The 22,624-nt window shown below is 36.4% G+C and overlaps 1 protein-coding gene across 1 annotated transcript; it reads left to right on the top strand.

Annotated features, from left to right (window-relative positions):
- The first annotated feature begins 10,724 nt into the window (after positions 1–10,724).
- LOC100807722 (probable voltage-gated potassium channel subunit beta) lies at positions 10,725–15,695 on the top strand. Its single transcript, XM_003555665.5, has 4 exons — positions 10,725–11,579; positions 12,066–12,209; positions 12,431–12,595; positions 15,306–15,695. Exons 1-4 carry the CDS (start codon positions 11,016–11,018, stop codon positions 15,417–15,419), a joined length of 987 nt encoding a protein of 328 aa, XP_003555713.1. The 5' UTR covers positions 10,725–11,015; the 3' UTR covers positions 15,420–15,695.
- Positions 15,696–22,624: the final 6,929 nt, after the last annotated feature.

The raw sequence follows: 22,624 nt of genomic DNA, 5'->3' as shown, positions 1-22,624 counted from the left end.
ACTGTGCGAGCACATCCAGAAAGGGAGGCTATCACGCATCTACTATGCATACCGGGGCAAGATTTCCCCCGTGACGCTGCAAAAAGACGAGTGCGGACCATGCGCACCAACATGACCACCCTTACATGGATGACGTTGCTATTGAGCAACATTATGCCCAGCGACCACAATGCCAATCTCCCCCTGCAGATGTAGCAGTTGGTCTGTGCCGTCATGACATAGGTAAGTATGCACATGGCTCAATTGATTTCTGATGTCATCTATTGTTTGCAGGGATCGTGCCCACAAGACACCCAGTGGACCCGAAGAAGTCCAACAGGGCCCTGGGGTTTCCAGCTCTGGTTACGGGCCTCTGTCAGTCCTACCGGGTGCCCAGCAAGGTCATGCCATCATGACATAGGTAAGTATGCACATGGCTCAATTGATTTCTGATGTCATCTATTGTTTGCAAGGATCGCACCCGCAAGACACCCAGTGGACCCGAAGAAGTCCAACAGTGTCTTGGAGTTGCCAAGCTCTAATTACGGGCCTCGGTCAGTTCTACGGAGTGCCTGTCGCCCCCAGCAAGGTCATCAGGCCCCCTACTAATCGAGCTTTCATCAAGAAGTACTGCGTCCCCAGGCAGGCGCAGGGCGAAACACCACAGCAGCCTGAGGATGGCCGACAGCGGGCAACAGATGCACTGTCATCACCTCTAGAGTTCACCTCAGCTCATCCACAAAAAGGTTAGAGCGTTGCTTACGACCCATGGTCGACCAATAGGCGACCAAGTCCAAAGCCAAAGGTAAGCAAAGTACTAGGTCAATGACCGACAAGCCATCACGCGTCCAGCTCAAGACATTAAAGAAGCGCTACTGGGAGGCAACCTAGTACCCTTTAAATCTCTGCTTGTTATTTGATCACTTTTGTTTCTCAAGTCATAGCAGGACACACCTAGTTGCTCATGATCCTAGGAATTTAAATAAAACAAGCACAAGCTCGGAAGGTAGTCATACCTCACAAAATATATATATATATATATATATATATATATATATATATATATATATATATATATATATATATATATATATATATATATATATGTATGTATGTTTAGGTAGAAAGATACCTTGGATATGCATGTAGGTAGCAAAAAATACTTCACAAAATATATATGTATGTTTAAGTAGAAAGATACCTTGAATATGCATGTATGTAGCAAAAATACTTCACAAAATGTATATATGTATGTTTAGGTAGCAAGATACCTTGGATATGCATGTATATAGCAAAATACCTCACAAAAATATATGTATGTTTAGGTAGCAAAATACCTCATGAAAAAAAGAGAGCAAACAAGAAAAGAATAAGAAGAAAAAAAAAATAATAGAAAATAAAAAATAATAAAGGTTGTCTAGCTAAAAAAAACAACATGCTTGTGAAAAGAGATAACTTCCAGCTTTTCTTTGAAAAATTCACTGATCATAACCAGTTTTTGAAAAAATGTGTATACACCTGAAGGGTGAGTGCTGTGAAAATTTTCCCGAACGCCCAAAATGGACTCGGATGAATGCACAAATTGATAGAAGAACATATTTTGGAAATACTGGGTTGACTTAAAATAGGGAAAATGAATCCTGAGCCCTAGTGTCGCATGACCATAAAAACTTGATGCTTGAGTGTCCACATGGGTGCATGCATGACCAGTTTTGCATAAAATTTCCTAATCATCATTGTTGCATGTGTATCATGGGAATAATGTAGGACATCCCCTTTATCCTCGAACCGCTGGCTAAACCCTGACATATATCATGACCAGCCATTCTACAAGCCTTGAGCCAAAATCCCAACTTATCATAAACCTTGACCCAGGGTGAGAATGTCAATCCTTGCCCTCGGAAAACAAAAAAAAGGAGAAAAAAGAAAAATTTCCAATCAAAGAGTGGGAGAAAGCAAAAAAAGGAAAGAAAATTCCCGATCAAGGATCGGAAGAAAACAGAAGAAACATCCAGAAAGGTCTTTAGACCAGACAATATCTAAACAGTACAGAATTGTCACCAAGTAAACAAGAAAAAGGAAACCACGACCTAAAGTGGTCCTCTCCCTTTGATTGCCAACAAAATCCTGTGCGCTAGCGACTTTCTCGTCACGCACTAAACAAAAACAGAAAAGGAAAAGGCAAAAACACTCAAAGCCAAATTCTCCACCTAAAAACCATTCCCAAAATAAGTCCTATTGATCCATGATCACGCATGTAATCTTTGATTTGATAGGAAATGATTTGCAAAATCAAGTCATGACATATCTATGGTTCGGAATTGGGATAAAACACTTACCTGTGTGAGATTGATACACTTTGAGTGATTTTCTCCTATCTTTGTTGGACCCAGTGTTTCCTCTAAATGGTCGTTTAGAAATGAAATGCTAACATCCAAAATCTCATTTACGGTTATGAGAAAATTTCATCAGCATACTCTCCTTCCCCGATAGACACATTGTTTTTCATCCAAAAAGCATATGTTGCTCTGATCAGTTGGAAGTTTTGTCTCTTTACTAAAGTATGTTCGCATTTTGGTGAAGAAAACACCGAGACTATTTTTAGTCTCACAGTTATCAAGAACTACGCAGGTCTGAGTTCCTCATCACAAATTGAGGATACGTAGGAGCAAAAGCCCTGCTTTTGTCGACCACCTCACTTTTTGTTACCGTGACCCAAGAGTCCGGTGGCATGCGGAGCCACATGACCGTGGGATCCCCAGATCCATATTCTCTTTTATGTTTCCTCTTTTATCTATTACGTATCATTTTATTTTTGTTTAACTAAGGGACTAATGTTTGTTTCGTTTTGATTGACTTTTGTTTTGTACATACATATCGTTTGAGTCGTTACGTTAGTACTTGTTTCGTTGTTGTCAATAGTGTCTGTTGAAATTCTGGAATCGCGTAGAATTTTTCATTTAAGAACGTCGTCCTAAAAATAAAATGAACCAAAATCATGATAAAAAAGAAAGAAGTGTTGTGAATAAAATGTCTACGTATATAAAGAAAAAGGAAAATGTGCATAGAAGGGTTTTTATAAAAAATACGTGTAGAGAGATTCTTGTGTGTGTGAACAACGAGTGTATATAAAGAAACTTTTGTATGAACCATAAGTGTGCGTTGGAGAAAAACGAAAAAGATCTTTGAATGTAAATAGGGTTTGACCGTGTGACGTAAAGAGAGAGAGTTCCAATGCATATACAGGAAGAGTTTGTCATGTATAAGAGTGTAGATATACAAAGAAAAATTTCTTCATAGAGGACCATAGGCGTATAATTTTGTGAATATATAAAAAATGAAACAAAAAGGAAAAAGAAAGGAAGACCTCAAAGGTCGACATGTTATAGTTAGGAAGCCAAAATCATTCGTAAAGAGCAAACATATCTTCTGGAAACAAGGGACTGGAGCTAAGAGTTTATTTTCCGGAATAACCGAGATAAGAATGGATGAATTCATTGAACTGATGAAAGAACATAACTTGGAAACGTTGGATCTGTTTGTGTAAATTCCCAGTCGTAGTATCACAATGCCATAAACGGGATGCTTGAGTGCCCACCTGGCTGTAGCCATGACTAATTTTGCACGTTGTTTTCAAATCATCATTGTCACGCGTGCCTTATGGAGTGATATGGGAGTTCGGCCCGAGACCGACACCTTGACACCCAAATTTGTTTTGCCCCAGATATCAAGATTGGGTTCCCACGATAAAAGACCCCATTGAAACACAACCTTAGACTTTTTGAACCTTGGCCTATCAAAAGAATCCTCATTCTTTCCCCCGAAGCAAAGGACAACGGAATCTCCTCAAGGGAGAGCAAATAGAATGCTAAAACTCGATTTCCCAAAGAAAGGAAAGGAGGAAGTGGGAAGAAAAGGAAAAAATGAAAAGAAAAGAAAGAAAAAGAACAATAAAAAAGAAAGAAAAGAAGGATTCCCGATCGAAGATCGAAAGGAAGTGAAAATGGAAAAGATCGGAGGAAAACAGAGTAATTCTCGATCAATGAAAGAAAGGGAATGGAAAATCTTCAGACCAGATAAATTTTCGGCAAAATAAGTGACTGTCGGCAAAGGAATACCCATTTTTGGTGTCTCTTCCTTTCGAATTGCCATTCAAAGTCATTCTCGACTGGCGATATCCCACCCCACATGAACAAAGAGGAAAAGACCGAAACACCCAGCTTCTTCTCCAAAAAACACTACCCTCGAGAAAATCCTATTGGTCTGTGATCGTACGTTTGATCTTTGATTCAATAGGAAATTGTGTGCAAAATAAAGTCATGGTGCAGTTATGGTTTGGGAATAGGGTGAAACACTTGCCTGTGTGAGTTTTATACACTATGAGTGATTTATTTTCAGCTAAGCCCGATGTTTCCCCCACATGTTCATTTAAAAGCTAAATGTTGACATCCTGCCCTTTCATTTTCGGTCACAAGGAAGATTACCCTTGGCACAAGTATATTGTTTCTCTAAGATATGGTGCTCTCGCGAATGATTTCTTTTTCTTTGCAAAAAGCATGTTTGCCTTTTTTAGGTGGAAAAAACCCGGTGGACCATTCGGTACTACCAACATTTTATTCGGAGCCCCATGAATTGCGTTTTCGTTCATGTGTCCTCCACCATCGAGTCTGGAGCCCCGCGAATTCATTGCCTAGCGGTGTTCGCCAATTCTCCATTCTCCACTTTTTTCGGAACCCCATGAATTTATTGCCTAGCGTTGTTCATGCATCCTCCATCGACGAGTCTGGAGCCCCGCGAATTTATTGCCTAGCGCTGTTCGCCAATTCTTCATTCTCCAGTTTTTCGGAGCCCCATGAATTTATTGCCTAGCGCTGTTCATGCATCCTCCACCAACGAGTCTGGAGCCCCGCGGATTTATTGCCTAGCGTTGTTCGCCAATTCTCCATTCTCCACTTTTTTCGGAGCCCCATGAATTTATTGCCTAGCGTTGTTCATGCATCCTCCACCAACGAGTCTGGAGCCCCGCAAATTTATTGCCTAGCGTTGTTCGCCAATTCTCCATTCTCCACTTTTTCGGAGCCCCATGAATTTATTGCCTAGCCCTGTTCATACATCCTCCACCAACGAGTCTGGAGCCCCGCGAATTTATTGCCTAGCGCTATTCGCCAATTCTCCATTCTCCACTTTTATTAAGAGCCCCATGAATTCATTGCCTAGCGCTGTTCATGCATCCTCCACCAACGAGTCTGGAGCCCCGCGAATTTATTGCCTAGCATTGTTCGCCAATTCTCCATTCTCCAATTTTTTCGGAGCCCCATGAATTTATTGCCTAGCGCTGTTCATGCATCCTCCACCAACGAGTTTGGAGCCCCGCGAATTTATTGCCTAGCGCTGTTCGCCAATTCTCCATTCTCCACTTTTTTCGGAACCCCATGAATTTATTGCCTAGCGCTGTTCGCCAATTCTCCATTCTCCACTTTTTTCGGAGCCCCATGAATTTATTGCCTAGCGCTGTTCATGCATCCTCCACCAACGAGTCTGGAGCCCCGCGAATTTATTGCCTAGCGTTGTTCGCCAATTCTCCATTCTCCACTTTTTTCGGAGACCCATGAATTCATTGCCTAGCGCTGTTCATGTGTCCTCCACCATCGAGTCTGGAGCCCCGCGAATTCATTGCCTAGCACTGTTCGCCAATTCTCCATTCTCAATCTTATTCAGAGACCCATGAATTCATTGTCTAGCGCTGTTCATGTGTCATCCACTATCGAGTCTGGAGCCCCGCAAATTCATTGCCTAGCGCTGTTCGCCAATTCTCCATTCTCAATCTTATTCGGAGACCCATGAATTCATTGCCTAGCGTTGTTCATGTGTCCTCCACCATCGAGTCTGGAGCCCCGCGAATTCATTGCCTAGCACTATTCGCCAATTCTCCATTCTCAATCTTATTCGGAGACCCATGAATTCATTGCCTAGCGTTGTTCATGTGTCCTCCACCAACGAGTCTGGAGCCCCGCGAATTCATTGCCTAGCGCTATTCGCCAATTCTCCATTCTCAGTCTTTCGGAGACCCATGAATTGATTGCCTAGCGCTGTTCATCTGTCCTCCGTTATCAAGCGCGGAACCTCCGGTGACTGGGAAATATGGTTTTTTGTTATTTTGCCGATCGGTTCCTTCGCCAAACATGTGTATATGTGTATATTATGTTTGTATTTTGTTTTGTGTTGTACAGAAAAAAAAAAAAAAAAAAAGAAGGAGTAGAGACGAGAGTTGTCATAGACTAATCACGGGAAGGGCAAGACGGACGAAATCAGTGTCTTATCTTTGTTTTCCTCTTATCTCCGATAAAAGGTAAGTAAAGAGGGGCAACTGTCATACCCTAATTTCGTCCGGGGATTATTACTTGATGATATGCAACCTTTGATTGGCCGCTTCAAGATACTTGGCACCCTTTGTTGCATAATATGTGAAGTCTCGAGACGTGCCGAAAATCAAAAGGAAGCAGGCTTACGCGACCCGTGAAATTCCGTAATGTGACGGAGATCGAAAGGGGGTGTTTTTGCGCAATCCGTGAGTTTCCATAACTTCTTCGAAAGCTAAAAAAGAGTAAGTACATAATCCGTAAGGATTCGTAACCTTGCGGAAGGAAAATAAGTATCGTTACGAAATTCGTAAAATTTCGTAACGTTACGAAAAAAGAATTACCAAAAAAGGTAAAAGGGGGTGCATTTAGTAAAAAGGGGGTACAAATAGCAATCAGACCTCCAGTTTCTTCCTCCAGAAGGCGATTGTTTCTGGAGGAAGCAACCTTACTCGCCTGGGCGAGCTGGGTGGCAAGCTCCTCCCCTATTTTGCTATAAATAGGGGGAGGAATGAAGGGGGAAAGGGTTCAGCCTTCTTGGCACTTCTGATTCTCTCAAAATTGCTGAGGAAAATTGTTTCCGTGAAGAAAATCCAAGCCGAGGCGCTTCCGTAACGTTTCCGTGAGTAATTACGCGAAGATTTTCAACCGTTCTTCGACATTCATCGTTCGTTCTTCGTTTTCTTCAGTCTTCAACTGGTAAGTACCCCAAACCGAGCTTTTCAATTCATTCTATGTACCCGTGGTGGTCCACATTTTGTTTCATGTATTTTTATTCTCGTTTTCATTTACTTTCTGTACCCCCTTTTGACGTGCTTCAGTCATTTATTTAAGTCATTTATCGCCTAATCAAAAAATAAAATAAATTTTCACCGATCATTTGATTTGTAATATCCATTAATTTCTGTTAAAATGAATTTCGACCGTTCGGTCGTGCCGTAACCACGTTGGAAATCAAAAAAAGACGTAAAATAATAATATAATAATAAAAAAATACCTTTTAGTAAAATAAAGCGAAAAATCAATCGGACGTTTTCTCTTTGAGATTTCTCATTCTTAATCGAATTGACTAATAACTAAAGTGAAACTAAGGCTAAAATCAACTCGCCTAGTCAAGCTCGTCCACAAAAAAGTCACTAAAAATGGTTTGAAAGTTCATCATTTTAGTTTTCCTTATCAAGTAAATGGATCATTTTTAAGGTCCAACGCCTTAAAATGATTACCTTTCAAGTAAAAAGAATCACTTGATTCACTCTTAAGAAAGAACTATGTAGGTCTGATTTCCTCTTCGATGGAGGGTACATAGGAGCAAAAGCCTCGCTTTTGTCGACCTCAAAAAATAAAAAGAAATAAAAGTTAAGGTAATACAATTTCCACAATTCTAAAAAATAGGCTGTTGTCCTTTGAGACAAACGTGAGAGGTGTTAATACCTTCCTCAAACGTAAATACAACTCCCGAACTTAGAATTTTCATTTTGACCGGTTTCCTTCGGTTTTTCCGTCGTTTCCCACAAATAAACGTTGGTGGCGACTCCGCGCATCTTTCCTCCTTTGGAAAACGCACCCGTGAGCCTCGCCTCGCTCGCCCGCAAAAGGGCACGTTGCGACAATTTTTTTTAGAATTACATAAATTTTAATCATGTATATGTTTCTTTTTAATTGTAGATATTATAATCATGAATGGCTAAGTGAAGATTCTAATCGAGTTCCTCCACATCAAGACATGGAACTCACTCGTGAAAGATTAAAATGCTTCAAGAGGTTCTTTCTTGATGTGGATGTAAGGAGGAAAGTGAATATTGAGTTTGCCAACTTCTCAGATGGAAGAAAAGGTTTTGATGATCTTGATTCTTTAAATGATAGAGGTCAAATGGATCTGAAAGCTTGGTGGCTAGTTCATGGCATTGATGCTCCAATACTTCAAAAGGTTGCCCTTAAGCTACTTGTGCAACCTTGTTCATCTTCATGTTGTGAAAGGAATTGGAGTACATATTCATTTATCCATTCTTTAAAGAGAAGCAAGATGGAATCACATAGAGCTGAAGATTTAGTATTTGTTCATAGCAACCTACGACTTCTCTCAAGGAATACTCCACAATATCATCAAGAGGAAACTAAAATGTGGGATGTAGCCGGAGATGATTTTGGATCACTTGATGATTGTGGTATTCTTGAAATTGCTAGTTTGTCTTTAGATGAACCAGAGTTAGAGGGTGTTTTTTTCAATGATGATTGCTAGTTTGTGGAATTCTTGTATACTTGAAGTTGTTAATTCATCATCTTACTTTATAATTTTTTTTTGTAAAGAAACAAAGCGTACAAATTGTATAATGAGGTCTCTTAGTATTTTTTTGTGACTCATTATCATAGGAAAAGTTCTTTTTAGATGATGATGATGATGAATATATAAATCTTGATTTTCAATTTAGATCTTTTATGCATATCGCTCATATTTAATTTTATGTAATTTTATTTTATTTAATTTTATATATATAGCCGTGTCTGTGTCCTACATTTTGAACATTACAGGTATTTACGTGTCCATATCCGTGTGCCATGTCCGATATCTGGGTTGGCGTCGGTGCTTCATAGTTTGTTGGTCTCTATAGTAGTTTAGCATATTTGTAGTGATTTATGTTTCGGGATACCGGACTAGTGGGGCCTGCACTTATTAGTATTTTGCTTGCTGGGATATGTTGTATTTCTCATGTTAACGTCTGGTGTTCTAGTTATGGCCATGCATTATGACATAACTGCAGTCATGTATTCTTATATATAAATATATTCTTTTTTGGCTTACAAAAGAAAAAACATGCTATTGGATAATTTACATAATAAATATTTACGTTAAAAGATTATGCGAACTATCAAAATAAACTTCAATTCTAATTATAAAAAAATAACAAAAACAGTATCTAAGAAAACCAGATATCTTAGATTTCTCCTTAACTTAATTATTTGGTCAAACAAGTTCTCAAATTAAGTTTCAGAACTTTATAAAAAAATTAAGTCTCAAAACATATTATGCTTTCATTTTAATTTAAAGAAATTATATTTTCCTGAAAAGCAAGAACAATTATATTTATTAACAATCGAAAAAAAATAGATTTCATCATTTGATAAATTAACTTTATGATACTTTACTAAACAAAAATAGCTTTATGATAAATTTCTGCTGTTATTTGAATACACTTTTAAAATCCTTTAAGAAATGAGGCAAAATCATTTATTATAGTCATTACTCCAAATCGTGATTCGAGAAAAGTTAACTAAGAACAAAGGACATGAATGAAAGACAACAAGTTGAACAAATGAGAAAGAAAAAGAGTTTTTATTTTTTTTACGAGGAGAAAGAAATAGAGTTGAAATGTTGATTGGTGCATGGTGCATGGGTCCTCTGGATGGCAAAGAAGCACATAGCACATAAAACTGGACCTTATATTATTCAAAATTTGCCTCTTCCCTTTAAGTTAAGCCACAATTGGACTCAGGCTCACTGGCTCACATTAATGAAATAATTATACAAGAAGTCTCGTTTTGGGTTTTTTAATTTTAATATTGAATAAAAATTACAAATATAAATAAATTATTTTACAAGGGACGTGTATGACTCATCAGTCATCACACCACATAATTATTGAATATTTGTGGATAAAGGATAACTAGTAAAAATTGAATTCAAAATCAATCCTCTACAAACTTTTCCTTTGCAACTAATTATATATGCTAGGTTTCTTCCTGCCCAATGACTTTGTTCGGCGCATCAAAGCTATTGTGCGACCTTCCCAGGCAGCAGGAGAATATATAAAAGAATGTGGCCGGGTGATAGGTTGGGTAAGTTTTCCATTTCCAGCGATTACAAGAGACTTATTAATTTTCACCAGCTCAATTGCAATTATGTGTGGCAGATGATTTGGAATTCGAAAGTTCCTCAAAGAATAAGAGTGTTTTTGTGGCACAATCATCATGCCCGTTTTAACTGCCCATAAGCGAGTGGCTTCGTGGGGTATTGGTTCGCCCTATTGCGGTGATTGCCAGAATGAGAAGAGTCCATTCTTCATGTGCTTAGAGATTGTCCTGCTCCAACGATTGTCTGGAAGCATCTTTTGAGAGTGGATGATCGTGCTCAATTCTTTGGGCTAAAAAACCAGATAAATAATTAAACCTCATATATATATATATATATATATATATATATATATATATATATATATATATATATATATATATAAGTAAAAAAGTTAACTAATATTACATTAAAAAAATATACAACCATTATTGTAATACGTGAGAAAGTACATTAAAAAAATACTTATAATTATGTCATTACATAATATCTTAGACGTATGGTATTTATTACCTCAAAAAGAAATTTAGAATTATGCCATTACATAATATCTTGATCCATGTCACTACATATGTGGTACTAATTAATTGAATGTCACGTGCTCTTCCCAAGTCCCATCTCGATCAGTTTACACGTAGAAAAAATTCCACGGATCACCGATCACCGATCCATCTTTTTTGTCACTCGCACACACCCTTTCTTTCCGTTCTCAAACTCACTCACACTCTCTCTACTGCTAGATTCGACGATTCCCGAAGTGCCTTCCTCCTCCTCCTCCTTCTTCCCCTCTAATCGGATCCAAATCCAAATCCAAATCCAGTTCAAAGAAGATGCAATACAAGAACCTGGGGCGATCTGGCCTGAAGGTGAGCCAGCTCTCCTACGGCGCGTGGGTGAGCTTCGGGAACCAGCTGGACGTGAAGGAGGCGAAGGCCCTCCTACAGTGCTGCCGCGACCACGGCGTCAACTTCTTCGACAACGCCGAGGTCTACGCCAACGGCCGCGCCGAGGAAATCATGGGCCAGGCCATCCGGGAGCTCGGCTGGAAGCGCTCCGACATCGTCGTCTCCACCAAGATCTTCTGGGGCGGGCAGGGCCCCAACGACAAGGGCCTCTCGCGCAAGCACGTCGTTGAGGGGACCAAGGCCTCACTGAAACGCCTCGAAATGGAATATGTCGATGTTCTCTACTGCCACCGGCCGGATACCTCTACTCCGATCGAGGAAACCGTGAGGGCCATGAATCATGTTATTGATAGGGGCTGGGCCTTCTACTGGGGCACTAGCGAGTGGTCTGCTCAGCAGATCACCGAGGCCTGGGCTGTGGCACAGAGATTGGACCTTGTTGGTCCTATTGTTGAACAGCCTGAGTATAACCTCTTGTCCAGGCACAAGGTTTTTGCTTAGCTATAAATGCTATTAACATTTTATCATTGCTATGAGAAATCCTAGTAATGTGTTTTTGTGTAGGCACATGGTATTTGTTCGCTGGAGGAGTGTTAGTACCACATTCTCTTACGCACTTGTTGATTCTTGATATGATTGTGTTGAAAACGGTGTATTTGATAATGGATGCTAGCTAGCATTTCTGTTATTTGTTCCCTTTCTTTCTGTCTCTTTTATTCGGTTTTGGTCTTTGAATTGGACAAATCTTAGATGCAGCTCGTTAAGAAGCTTTTGGTACTGTTTTCTAATTAAGAATTGAAGTTTCACCTTGAGAATCTGTGTGAGCCTTTTATTATTCTAATGGGATAATAAAAACAAAAGCACACTTGAAGAACTACATTTATGTTTTGTGTATTCCATGCCTTTTTTTTTTTTTAATTTGGTTTTGGAGTTTTCACCTGATTGGACTTTTTATTTGACTTGATAATGTTGCAGGTTGAGTCTGAGTTTCTTCCTCTGTACACCAACTATGGCACAGGCCTCACTACATGGAGTCCTCTTGCCTCTGGAGTGCTCACTGGGAAATATAAGAAAGGAGTTATACCACCGGATAGCAGATTCGCTTTGGAAAATTACAAAGTACTTTTCCACTTTAGGAAATCTTTATTTTAATCCTCATTTTATGTAATGCTATTTAGTATTTACTCAAGTCTTTTTGAGACAAGTAATGATTTTGTGAAGTTAAGGACCAAAGTGATTGATGCTTACAATCTCAGGGACTAGAACAGGATTTTTTTATTTATTTTTTAATTATTCTAGTGCTTTTGTTTAGGTTATTTATGTGGTGTTTTTTTCTGTAGAATCTGGCGTCAAGGTCGCTTGTTGATGATGTGCTTAGGAAGGTTGATGGATTGAAGCCGATTGCGGATGAGCTTGGTGTGCCATTGTCTCAGCTTGCGATTGCGTGGTGTGCTGCTAATCCTAATGTTTCCTCGGTTATCTGTGGTGCTACAAAGGAGTCTCAGGTTAGTTGTCTTCGCTACTGGATTTATTTACCGTTAAGAAGAAGAGTGATTGCTTATCTGTTGTTGAAATGTCTATTGCATTGTGGTGAGAAAATAAGCTGTTTGCGAAGATTATTTTGTTCAGATATCAATGCCCATGATCCAGGATTGTTTTTCTTTACTTCTGTTCACCTTGATTTCTGAGATGAAAGGATAAGTGTCCATTCTTCTTTTGATTACATGTAGTGTTAGTGTGGAAAGGCTTTTGGTTATGAACCTTTGCGTAGGATCAATTCACATGCCTGGACACGGAAGACTCCTTCTTCTGATATTCTATAGTGAAAGTGAGAGAAGCAGAATCATCTTTGACATACCCCCCCCCCCCACTCCCCCCCCCTGCGTAAACTAACACTTTTTTTTTCTAAAAATGCTCTCGGTGATGATGTTCCTATTAGGTCTGCCCTCTAAAAAAGGCTTACAAAGATATCCTTAATTAATATGATCATAATTAACAATTGTCCTAATTGGTAAAATAAAAAATGAAGAGGCCAGTAATTAATATAATCATAACTAAACAGTTATCTTAATAAAGAATAATAATACTAAGGATTTGAAATCAAGGATTCTGATATGTAGATCTTATCAAAACAAGGAAATATAAAGAAAGAAAATAAATTGAAATAATTCAATATTTAAATAAAGAGATATTGGTAATCCTAATTGGTGGCCCACATCAGTTTTCTTCGTTTTTTTTCTGTTAGTACTTTCTTTGGAGGTTTGCATTGTTCTGTTTTGCTAGTGACATGAAGACTTCTACATTACTAGTGAAGGAAGCTAGAATCAGACTAAGGCTAATGTTTTTAACAATTGCCCTTAAAGAATTATCGTTAAGTTGTATTCTAATGTACTGGACTACTGTTTATGATTTGCTTTTGTTGTTGATGCTTAAACTGTATTGTGCTCTGTATTTCCCTGCAAACTGTTGCATATCGTTTAAGTGGAATTCACTGCAACCGCGCTTGTAAAACTGATTATTTTACTTCCTTGGAAACAAGTGCATTTTTTTTTAATCATTTAGGGAACCAAGTTTCAAAAATCAGTCCTGGTTTAAGCAAAATATCATGGTATCTGTTTGATTTGCTTAAGGGTAAATACTGATTCAATATTTGAATTATGTGTCCATTTTGCAAACTATTGTAATATTGTCTGTTCTGTGGCTTTCATTTTTCTTCTTTTTCTGAATTCTGAAAAGAGAGAATAGCTGACAAAATTTGTTTCCTTTTGAATTCTTTTCTCTAACATCTCTTGGGTTTGCAATCTCCTTGTTTTGATTGCATATCACTTGCATCTATCTTGCACTGTCTTTCTAGTTTCTAGCTACACAGAGGTCAATTTGTTCTATTGTGCTTGGACTTGGTAACACTATTTTCATTTAGTAATCATAGAAGTAATGTGGTTGTCTCGTGGTTTGGATTGAATGGGGGAAAAGGAGATCAGCTTATTTAGTTTACAATTGACTATTTTAGCCTTTTAAAGCTGAATGTTGAGACCTTTTATGTATATGATAGTATGGAGTGTACATAATGTTAAAATTTCTGTTGATTGTTGTCCTTTTGATTGATTGTCTATGTCTTACTAACACCATGATTGCTTATATCCAGCCTTTTAAATTTCTCCATAATTTAAGCTAAATTAATCTATTGGGATATTGAGGTTAGCTTTCAGAAGCGGTTTACTGGCGTTGAATGGCCATTTTGGCAAGCTAGTTATAGAAAAGTGATCTAGGCTTTCAATTAGATAGTTTTCAATGAGATTCCAACTATACATATAGCCTTCTATCACTCTCACACTGAGCATCCCATACTACTTGATGTGGGACTTAGACACCCCATAATACCCAAGTCCCTATCATATTCATATGTCCCTGGTAAATATATCCAAGACCAGATTTGCCTCGTGGGTTTCTTACACTAGTAGTTATCCCATCATACACGTCTTGTATTAGAATACATGTAGGAACTACTTGTTCGGATTTTCTCTTCTCAAATGCTACTGTGTTGAATTGAGAAATATATTATAAATATGAACTTTTATTATAAGGATGGCAAGAGTTATGGACTGAATTCAATCTGAATAGAAGGATAAAATTTCTAAATGGTGCATTTAGTGTGGTAATATGGAGTTCTATACTCTTAGGTATAGTATAGTTTGTAGAAGGGACTTTTTCTTTCAAAGAATCTGAAATGTAAATGCACACAACAGAATGTTAATTTAACCTTTACATGTGGAGAAACTTACACAACCAGTCTCCTAGGATGCATAATTTACATTGATTGGGCAAAGAAGCAGTTAACAGAAAATCAATGTATTGCTATAGGGGAAAGAAACAGAAGTCCTCCTAACCATATGCTTACTTTATTGTATATGTAACCTTTTGACATTATTTTTTTCGTAGTAAAGAGGATTGAAAAATATACTGTACATATGATTGAGCAATGAAATAGTAGCTTACATATCCCTGTATTTGCACAATTACAAGTTGCCTGTAAGAATGGACTTTGCCACTAAAAGTTTTATATTTTTTTTTTTTTTTCTGTTTCATGTTTCTTAGATTCAACTTGTTCAATGGAACACGAAAGTAATTGATGCCATTCTTAATTTGAGATATAACTTGCAAGAATGAACTTGCCATTGTAATATTATGTTATTTTTTCTGTTTTGTTTTGCTCAGATTCAAGAGAACATGAAAGCAATCGATGTCATTCCATTACTGACTCCTGTTGTGATGGAGAAGATTGAAGCTGTTGTTCAAAGCAAGCCAAAGCGCCCTGAATCATACCGATGAATTGAAGTTTTTCCATGGTGGACACATATATGCATTAGATGGGAGGCTCCGTCATCCCCGTGCACTTGAGTGAAAATTCTTGTTGAAAATTATTGGTGTGGTTGATGTGATTTCTTGGGACTTCTTTTCTTTGTCATTTTTTCTTTCTGGCACTGATTATGCCTTCTCTTTTATGGGTTCAAACTTTCCAAATTGATTTTGGAAGCAAAGGATTTAGATCTTGGATTCTAGGTTTACATAGGTCTTCCAGATTAATACATACCCATTGTTTGGATAGTTTTAATATTTTTTGAATATGTCAAACTATTATTTGGATTTTGAGAGCTCAATCCAAAATATTTTTCTTGAACCATCTAATGGGACAAGGCATGGTTATTTTGATCCCTGGAAATAAATGTGGCGTAAATTCATTTCAATGGTGGCATATTGAAGGGAGAACATTCTTGAAGTTGAACGAAGCTAAACAGCTATGCAGCTAAAGTGTGTCATTGGAGAATATTTAGAAAATATTTTTAAAATATAAAGGTGCATAAATTAATGACATTGCATTAGCGACGGTAAACCAGTAATTTTTCAAGATGGAACATTTCCATCCCTATCTACCAACATCTGTGGATTGAGTTTTTGGCACAGTTGGGAAGGCTCTCGAGGGGCTTATAAGCTTTTTGATTAGTTTATAAGCTTATTTTCATCAAAATAAGCTAATGGCTTATAAGTTTGCTTGGTATAAGAGTTTATTTTAGTAACTTATTTTTCATTTAACTAATAAGTTATTAGTTTTTCTTCTTTTAATTTTATCTTTACTATTTTATTTTATTCTTTTATTCAATTTAAAAACTTTTTTTTTTGGTATCTAAACTAATTCTCTATCTAATTTTAAGTTTTTGTATATATACAATAGTTAATTCGTCAATTTTTATGATTATATTGTTTCTTAAAGTTAAAAATCTTTTGAATCATATAAACTATTATTTTTTGAATTATTTTTATTTTTTTAAACTACATAACTTAATTTGGTTCCTTATATAATTTTTATTTATGTCCTATTTTTTAAAATGATAAAATATTATAAATAAAATTTTAAAATTAAAAATATTAAACTTATCATTTTATGTGATTTAACATTTTACAACTTATTTATTATTTAGTTTTATCAAAAACTTTTAATTAAATGAGTTAGTTTATAAGCTTTAACCTTTTCATAGCTTAGTTAGTTTTAACAAATGAATTATATAAAATAAAAGTAGTATTGAATACTGATGAATTATTGTTGCTAATTAGTAATTAGTTATGAAGTGTGATATTTGATAAGCACAATGTTTCCTTTTCATTTTTTTTTCTTTTTGAGAGGAGCTCAATGTTTCTTAGATTATAAGCTCCCCGAAGTTTCGCCCTCTTGACTCATCTTTCCTCTAGTAACTCTCATCAACTCCCAATGAAAGTTGAGTCTCAACTGGAAAAAGTAAACAAAATTTGGGCAAATTTCCCCATTTAGTCTCCTTTTGCAAACTTATTCCCCAAATGGGGCCGTTTTGAAAGAATTTTCGCCATGGTGCTGTTTTGTACGTGGTCTGCATGGATTTTGCATGGAAAACGCAAGCTTCAATGGCGAGTTTGTGAGCACAGGACACGTGGATGGCAACCCGCTGCTACTGCTGGCGATTTCAGGTTGAGGAATGTCCCGCCGGTGAAGCTGGCGATTTCGAGCCTGTGCTGAAATCGCAGCTTTGACTGGCGATTTCAGACAGGGTACGAGCCTAGGGTTGCAGGACTTTGCAGGACATGCAGGACTGGGTTTTTTGACTTTTTGGGCTTAGGGGAGAGTTGCCATTTGGTCTGGCGATTTGCACACAAGGAAATCGCCCATTCCAATGGCGATTTGCACCTGCTCAGTGTTATAAAACCTGCTCAGTGTTTATAAAACTTACCACCATCTGAGTGCTTCGAGTTTCAGTGCCTTCTTCACAAGTTTTCAAAACTTAGCACCATTTAAATTATCAATCTTCAAGGTTTGAAAGTCCCAACCAAGCACTGTTAGCAAGCATTTTGTTGAAAGTCCAAGCACTGTTAGCCTCATTTAAATTTGCTCAGTATTTTGTTGAATTAATTTTTGTATAAATTAGTTTTATATGTTATGTGCCTATTCGTGTGTGTTGAAACTTTGTTTATGAGTTTAAGTAAATTGATAAATATTATGTATGTTAAAAATTGTGTATGGAAAATGAAATTTTTTTTATCAATATTAAAAATTTGTGTATGTAAAATAAAAATTGTTTAATATTATACTTTTAACTGTGTTTAAAATTAAAAATATTTATAGCATCATATTTATTTGAAGTAAGTATTTTGAGTGTAATTTATTTCTTAATATGAAGTTGTAATAATTTATTTCTTAATAAAAATTGTTTTAATATTATAATTTATTTCTTAGCACCCTGTAAGTCCTAATTAGTATAATCTTTCGCAAGGACTTTTAGAAAAATATGGGAGATCAGTAAATTGAGACTTTTATTAAATCCTTTCTTATATATATTTATGTTCGTCCAAGTTGAAAATTTTAAAGGAGAAAAATATATTAAGTTAATTATATTAGATTTTAATAATTAAAGATGGTTGTAAAAAAATATGAAATTATAAGTTCACGTTATTATTGATTGTTTTAAATTAATTAGTCTCTATTTTTCCTCCTTATAAATTGGAAACATCTAAATAAATATAAACCTTGTATGTCCGCTATTTTGTTTCTTCTCTTCCCCGTTTTTCCCAATTTTCGAACATACTTAAAATTTTAATCTTAATTTTTCACAGCTCAATTATTATAACCGTCTAACATCCTTTTTTGTCCATATTTTTTTATTTTTAACATTAATTATCATATTTATTTTTTACTTTAATTTATCTGCTTCGTTCCTCTCTCTTTTTCCTCATAATTAAAGTGAACACATTCGTTGAAAGTGTGAAATCATCATTTCTGCAAGAAATTGGAGGCTCGTGTAATTTGAATCATGCAAAAGCTATTTTCACTAATATGAAGTATGATGTATTTTATTTTGTCTTTAAAATGACTATCTTGAAAATTGTTAATTAATTTTTTTTAAAAAAAAATTGAATGTGAAGTTCCAATAAAGGAATCTTTTGTGTGATTACATTTTATTAGTTAGGATTTAAACTTTTATAAAATTGTTTGTCTTATTTAAGTGTGTCGACGTTTAATTTATTTAAAGATAATAATTTTGATTACATCTTGATTAGTTTAAAATTACTACATTAATTACTACATCTTAATTATTTAAAGTGTCTTAATGTGAAATTGATTTGAAGTGAATTTATTTTTGTAAAATAAAGTTTTATTTTGAAGTTCAAGCAAATTTTTTTGTCATACCCATTTTATAAATTATTTGACGTGTTAAAATATTATTTTTGTAGGTAGACGATGAATTCAGTTATAACAGTGTTGTATTTCAATGGAAGGGTATATGAAGATAATGATGGTGTAATATTTGAAGGCAGTAAAAAAGCATTCAGATTAAACGTGGAATTAGTTTCAATGCTTTGAAGAAAAAAATTGGAGACAAGGTAAAGTTACAAAATAATGAAATTATTTCTGCTATAGTTGTAGATTTTTAGTGTCAGGAAAATATATTGCCTTGCAAATTTGTGATGACGAAGACGTTGAAACGATGTGGAAAGTTTTAAACAACAAGAACAAATGTCAGTTCTGAATTGTACATAGAAAAGGATGTGGCTGGTGGTTCAATGTTTCATTCTGCAAATTCGCTTACATCATGTGGAAATTATTTATCTAATGACGAGACACAACCGACAACAAATATGAGCAATTTACATATTGACGAAGACGATGATGAGATGATGATGATTATCTTGTGTCTAACTCATACGTTGAAGATCTTTAGACGAAGATGACAGTGTTGACGGTGTATCTGATACAGACGATGAAGTCACCAACATTCCTCAACCAGTAAGATTGTTCACCCAGCAGAAGGTATAATTTGCTGTACAAAAAAATTAGACTACATTTATTATTTGATGGAAATTCCATTTAATGCTAAATAAGTATGATTTGAATTTTTATTTTGAACTGTTAGGTGCACAACGAATTGAAATCCATTTTGGAATGATGCTATGCATTATAACAATATCAACTGGAGTTATCCTGATGAGGAGGACATTTGCGGTTTGGAGTGCCATCGACCTTTAATATTGGCCAAGAATTATATGTTGGCATGGAATTTGATAGTAAAGATGCGGTCAAAAATGCAGTCAAACAATATGTTATGAAGGTGCATCAAAGTTTCAAAGTTGTTGAAAGCAAATCGAACAAGTATGTGGTTTGTTGCTTGAATAAAAGTGCAGAGTGTCCTTGCCCTTTCTACATGAGGGCAATTTTATCTAAAAAAACAGATACGTGGAAAGTCACACAATGGGGTGGACCACACACATGTTGAATATGACCATCACACAAGATCACGAGAAACTTGATTCTGATTTAATCGCCACTTGTGTAGTAGGTACGTATTTTATGTTCATATTATGTTAATTTTTGTTAATTGTCATTTAAATTTTGTTATGTTATTGACAGGCATGATCAGAGAAGATCCATCAATAAAAATTTCTTTGATTCAAGAGAGGATTAACAGTGAATTTGCCTACAAGGTGTCATACAAAAAAGCTTGGTTGGCCAAACAAAAGCCATTGCAATTGAATATGGCGATTGGGATGAGTCATATGCGAAACTTGGTCGTGGCTAACACACATGCAAAATCATTCCCTGGATCACATTTTCAAATACTACATGACGATTTTATTGTTGGGAATACGGTTAGTCGCGAACATCGTCAATTTCATAGAGTTTTTTGGACTTTTGGCCAATGTAAAGAGGCTTTCAAGTACTGTAAGCCAATCATACAAGTTGACGGCACACATTTGTACGGCAAATACCGTGGGACCCTCTTGATGGCCACATCACAAGATGGAAATGGTGGTGTCCTTCCTCTAGCATTCGCGGTGGTGGAAGGTGAGACATTGACAGCGTGGTCATGGTTTTTGGCACACTTGCGTGAACACGTCACAGATAAAAATGGTATTTGTCTAATATCTGATCGACACGCGAGTATAAAGTCCGCTGTCACTAACGAAGCACTTGGTTGGCAACCTCCCCACGGTTATCATGTCTACTGCGTGCGACACATAGCAAGCAACTTCAATCGGAAATTCAATAATGCCAAACAAAAAGAAATGTTAAAGAAATTGGGTAAGATTTCATATTTCATGGTCAAGTTTATTTAACTTTGATATATACTTAAAATTTTATTCATAACTAATTTGATGCAGCCTATACTCCTTGCAAGCACATTTTTGATCAAAATCTAGAAAAATTTCGTGAACTGAGTCCAGCCATAGCAACATGGATTGATCGCATTTCAAAGAAAAATGGACGATGGCTTATGATAGAGAAGGACGTCGGTATGGCCACATGACAACCAACCTCTCAGAATGTATCAATAAGGTTTTGAAGGATTGTCGCAACATTCCCATAACAACGTTGGTCAAATCAACGTACAGTAGGTGTCGAAATACTTTGTTGAGCGTGGCCGCCAAGCCCAAAGACAGTTAAATGAAGGACAAATATATTGTTCAAAGCTTGTTAAAGAACTTAGAAAAATCAAGAACAAGCTTGTTCGCACATCGTTCGCGTGTATGATATCCACTCCACAAGGTTTGAAGTTGAGGAGACCTTCAATCCTATTACGCAACGTGGCGGACAAAAGTGGGCTGTTAACTTGAATGGTCATTATTGTCAATGCGGAAGGTATTCTGCGCTTCACTATCCATGTTCACACATTATTGCAGCTTGTGGTTACGTGAGCATGAACTACTACCAATATATAGATGTTGTTTACACAAATGAACACATCTTAAAAGCTTACTCCACACAATGGTGGCCTCTTGGGAATGAAGCGGCTATTCCTCCTTCTAATGACGCATGGACACTTATCCCTGACCCAACTACAATTCGTGCGAAAGGTCGGCCAAAATCAACAAGGATAAGGAATGAGATGGATTGGGTCGAACCATCTGAGCACCGACAAAATGTAGTAGATGTGGAGCCGAAGGGCATAACAGACGTCGCTGTCCAATGCAATCTGAGCATGGGAGTTGTTCAAATCATTGATTTATGTATGTTACTGAATGACTTGTATTTTTTAAGTTCTCTTAAATGTATTGAATTTGTCGGGTTGAATGAATTTGTTAGTTTATAACATTACTTATTTTGATTTGTGTACATTACTTATTTGTAGGGTTCAATGAATTCATTTCCCTAAGCGCTAACTGTTACCACTAACCCAAAACCCTAAGCAGTAAACCCAAATCACTAGAACCTAAACCACAAACCCTAACCATATACCCTAAAGACTAAACCCCAACCCCTAAGCAATAACCTTACCCCTTAGCCTTCATGGTGAACCCTAAACCCCAAAACACGAAACCCTAACCCTACACAATACACCTAAACCCTAAACCATAACACGCCAACCCTAAACATAGGTAGAGTGAAAGTGGGGAGTCCAATGCTTTAGTTAAGGGTATTCAAATTGATACTAAAGGAGAACTATCTACAATGATGAACTATGGACTTTGTCAATGTGGAGTATCTGGACGTTTGACTTTAGTTAGTAAAAGTACTTAATTTTCGTTAGTGTACTTTATTTTTCTAGACGTTTGGCTTTTCTAGAATGAATTTCATAATTGTTGACTACACGTTTGGCTTTTGTAGAACGAATTTGATAATTCTCTGCTTCATTTTTCGCTCCAGTTGTTCCAACTCGTCAATAAATTTGTATGACCATCGAGGAACTTTTTTACGCATTTCGTTTATTGTAATACACTTTGTTCTATTTCCATTTACTATTGTTTTTTCTTTGAAATCAGTTCTAATTGCATCAAATAATATTTTTATTATTTGTTTTATTTGTTCTTCATAATTCTTTTTATTATTATAGTTTCATGCGCCACATAAACTATACATTGGTAATAAAAATTGATAATAAAAAATAGAAAAATAGAAAAATAGAAAAATGTAAATTAATAAAATACATAAAATTAGTAATAAAAATTGTCACAAGTCCCTAACCCTCACCCTAACCCTAAACCTAACCCCTAAACACTAAACTTAAACCTCAACC

Source organism: Glycine max, chromosome 20 (genome assembly GCF_000004515.6).
Source record: "Glycine max cultivar Williams 82 chromosome 20, Glycine_max_v4.0, whole genome shotgun sequence".
Classification (NCBI taxonomy): Eukaryota; Viridiplantae; Streptophyta; class Magnoliopsida; order Fabales; family Fabaceae; genus Glycine; species Glycine max.
Note: the sequence above shows the minus strand (reverse complement) of the source record. Positions and strands in the feature narration are given on the sequence as shown.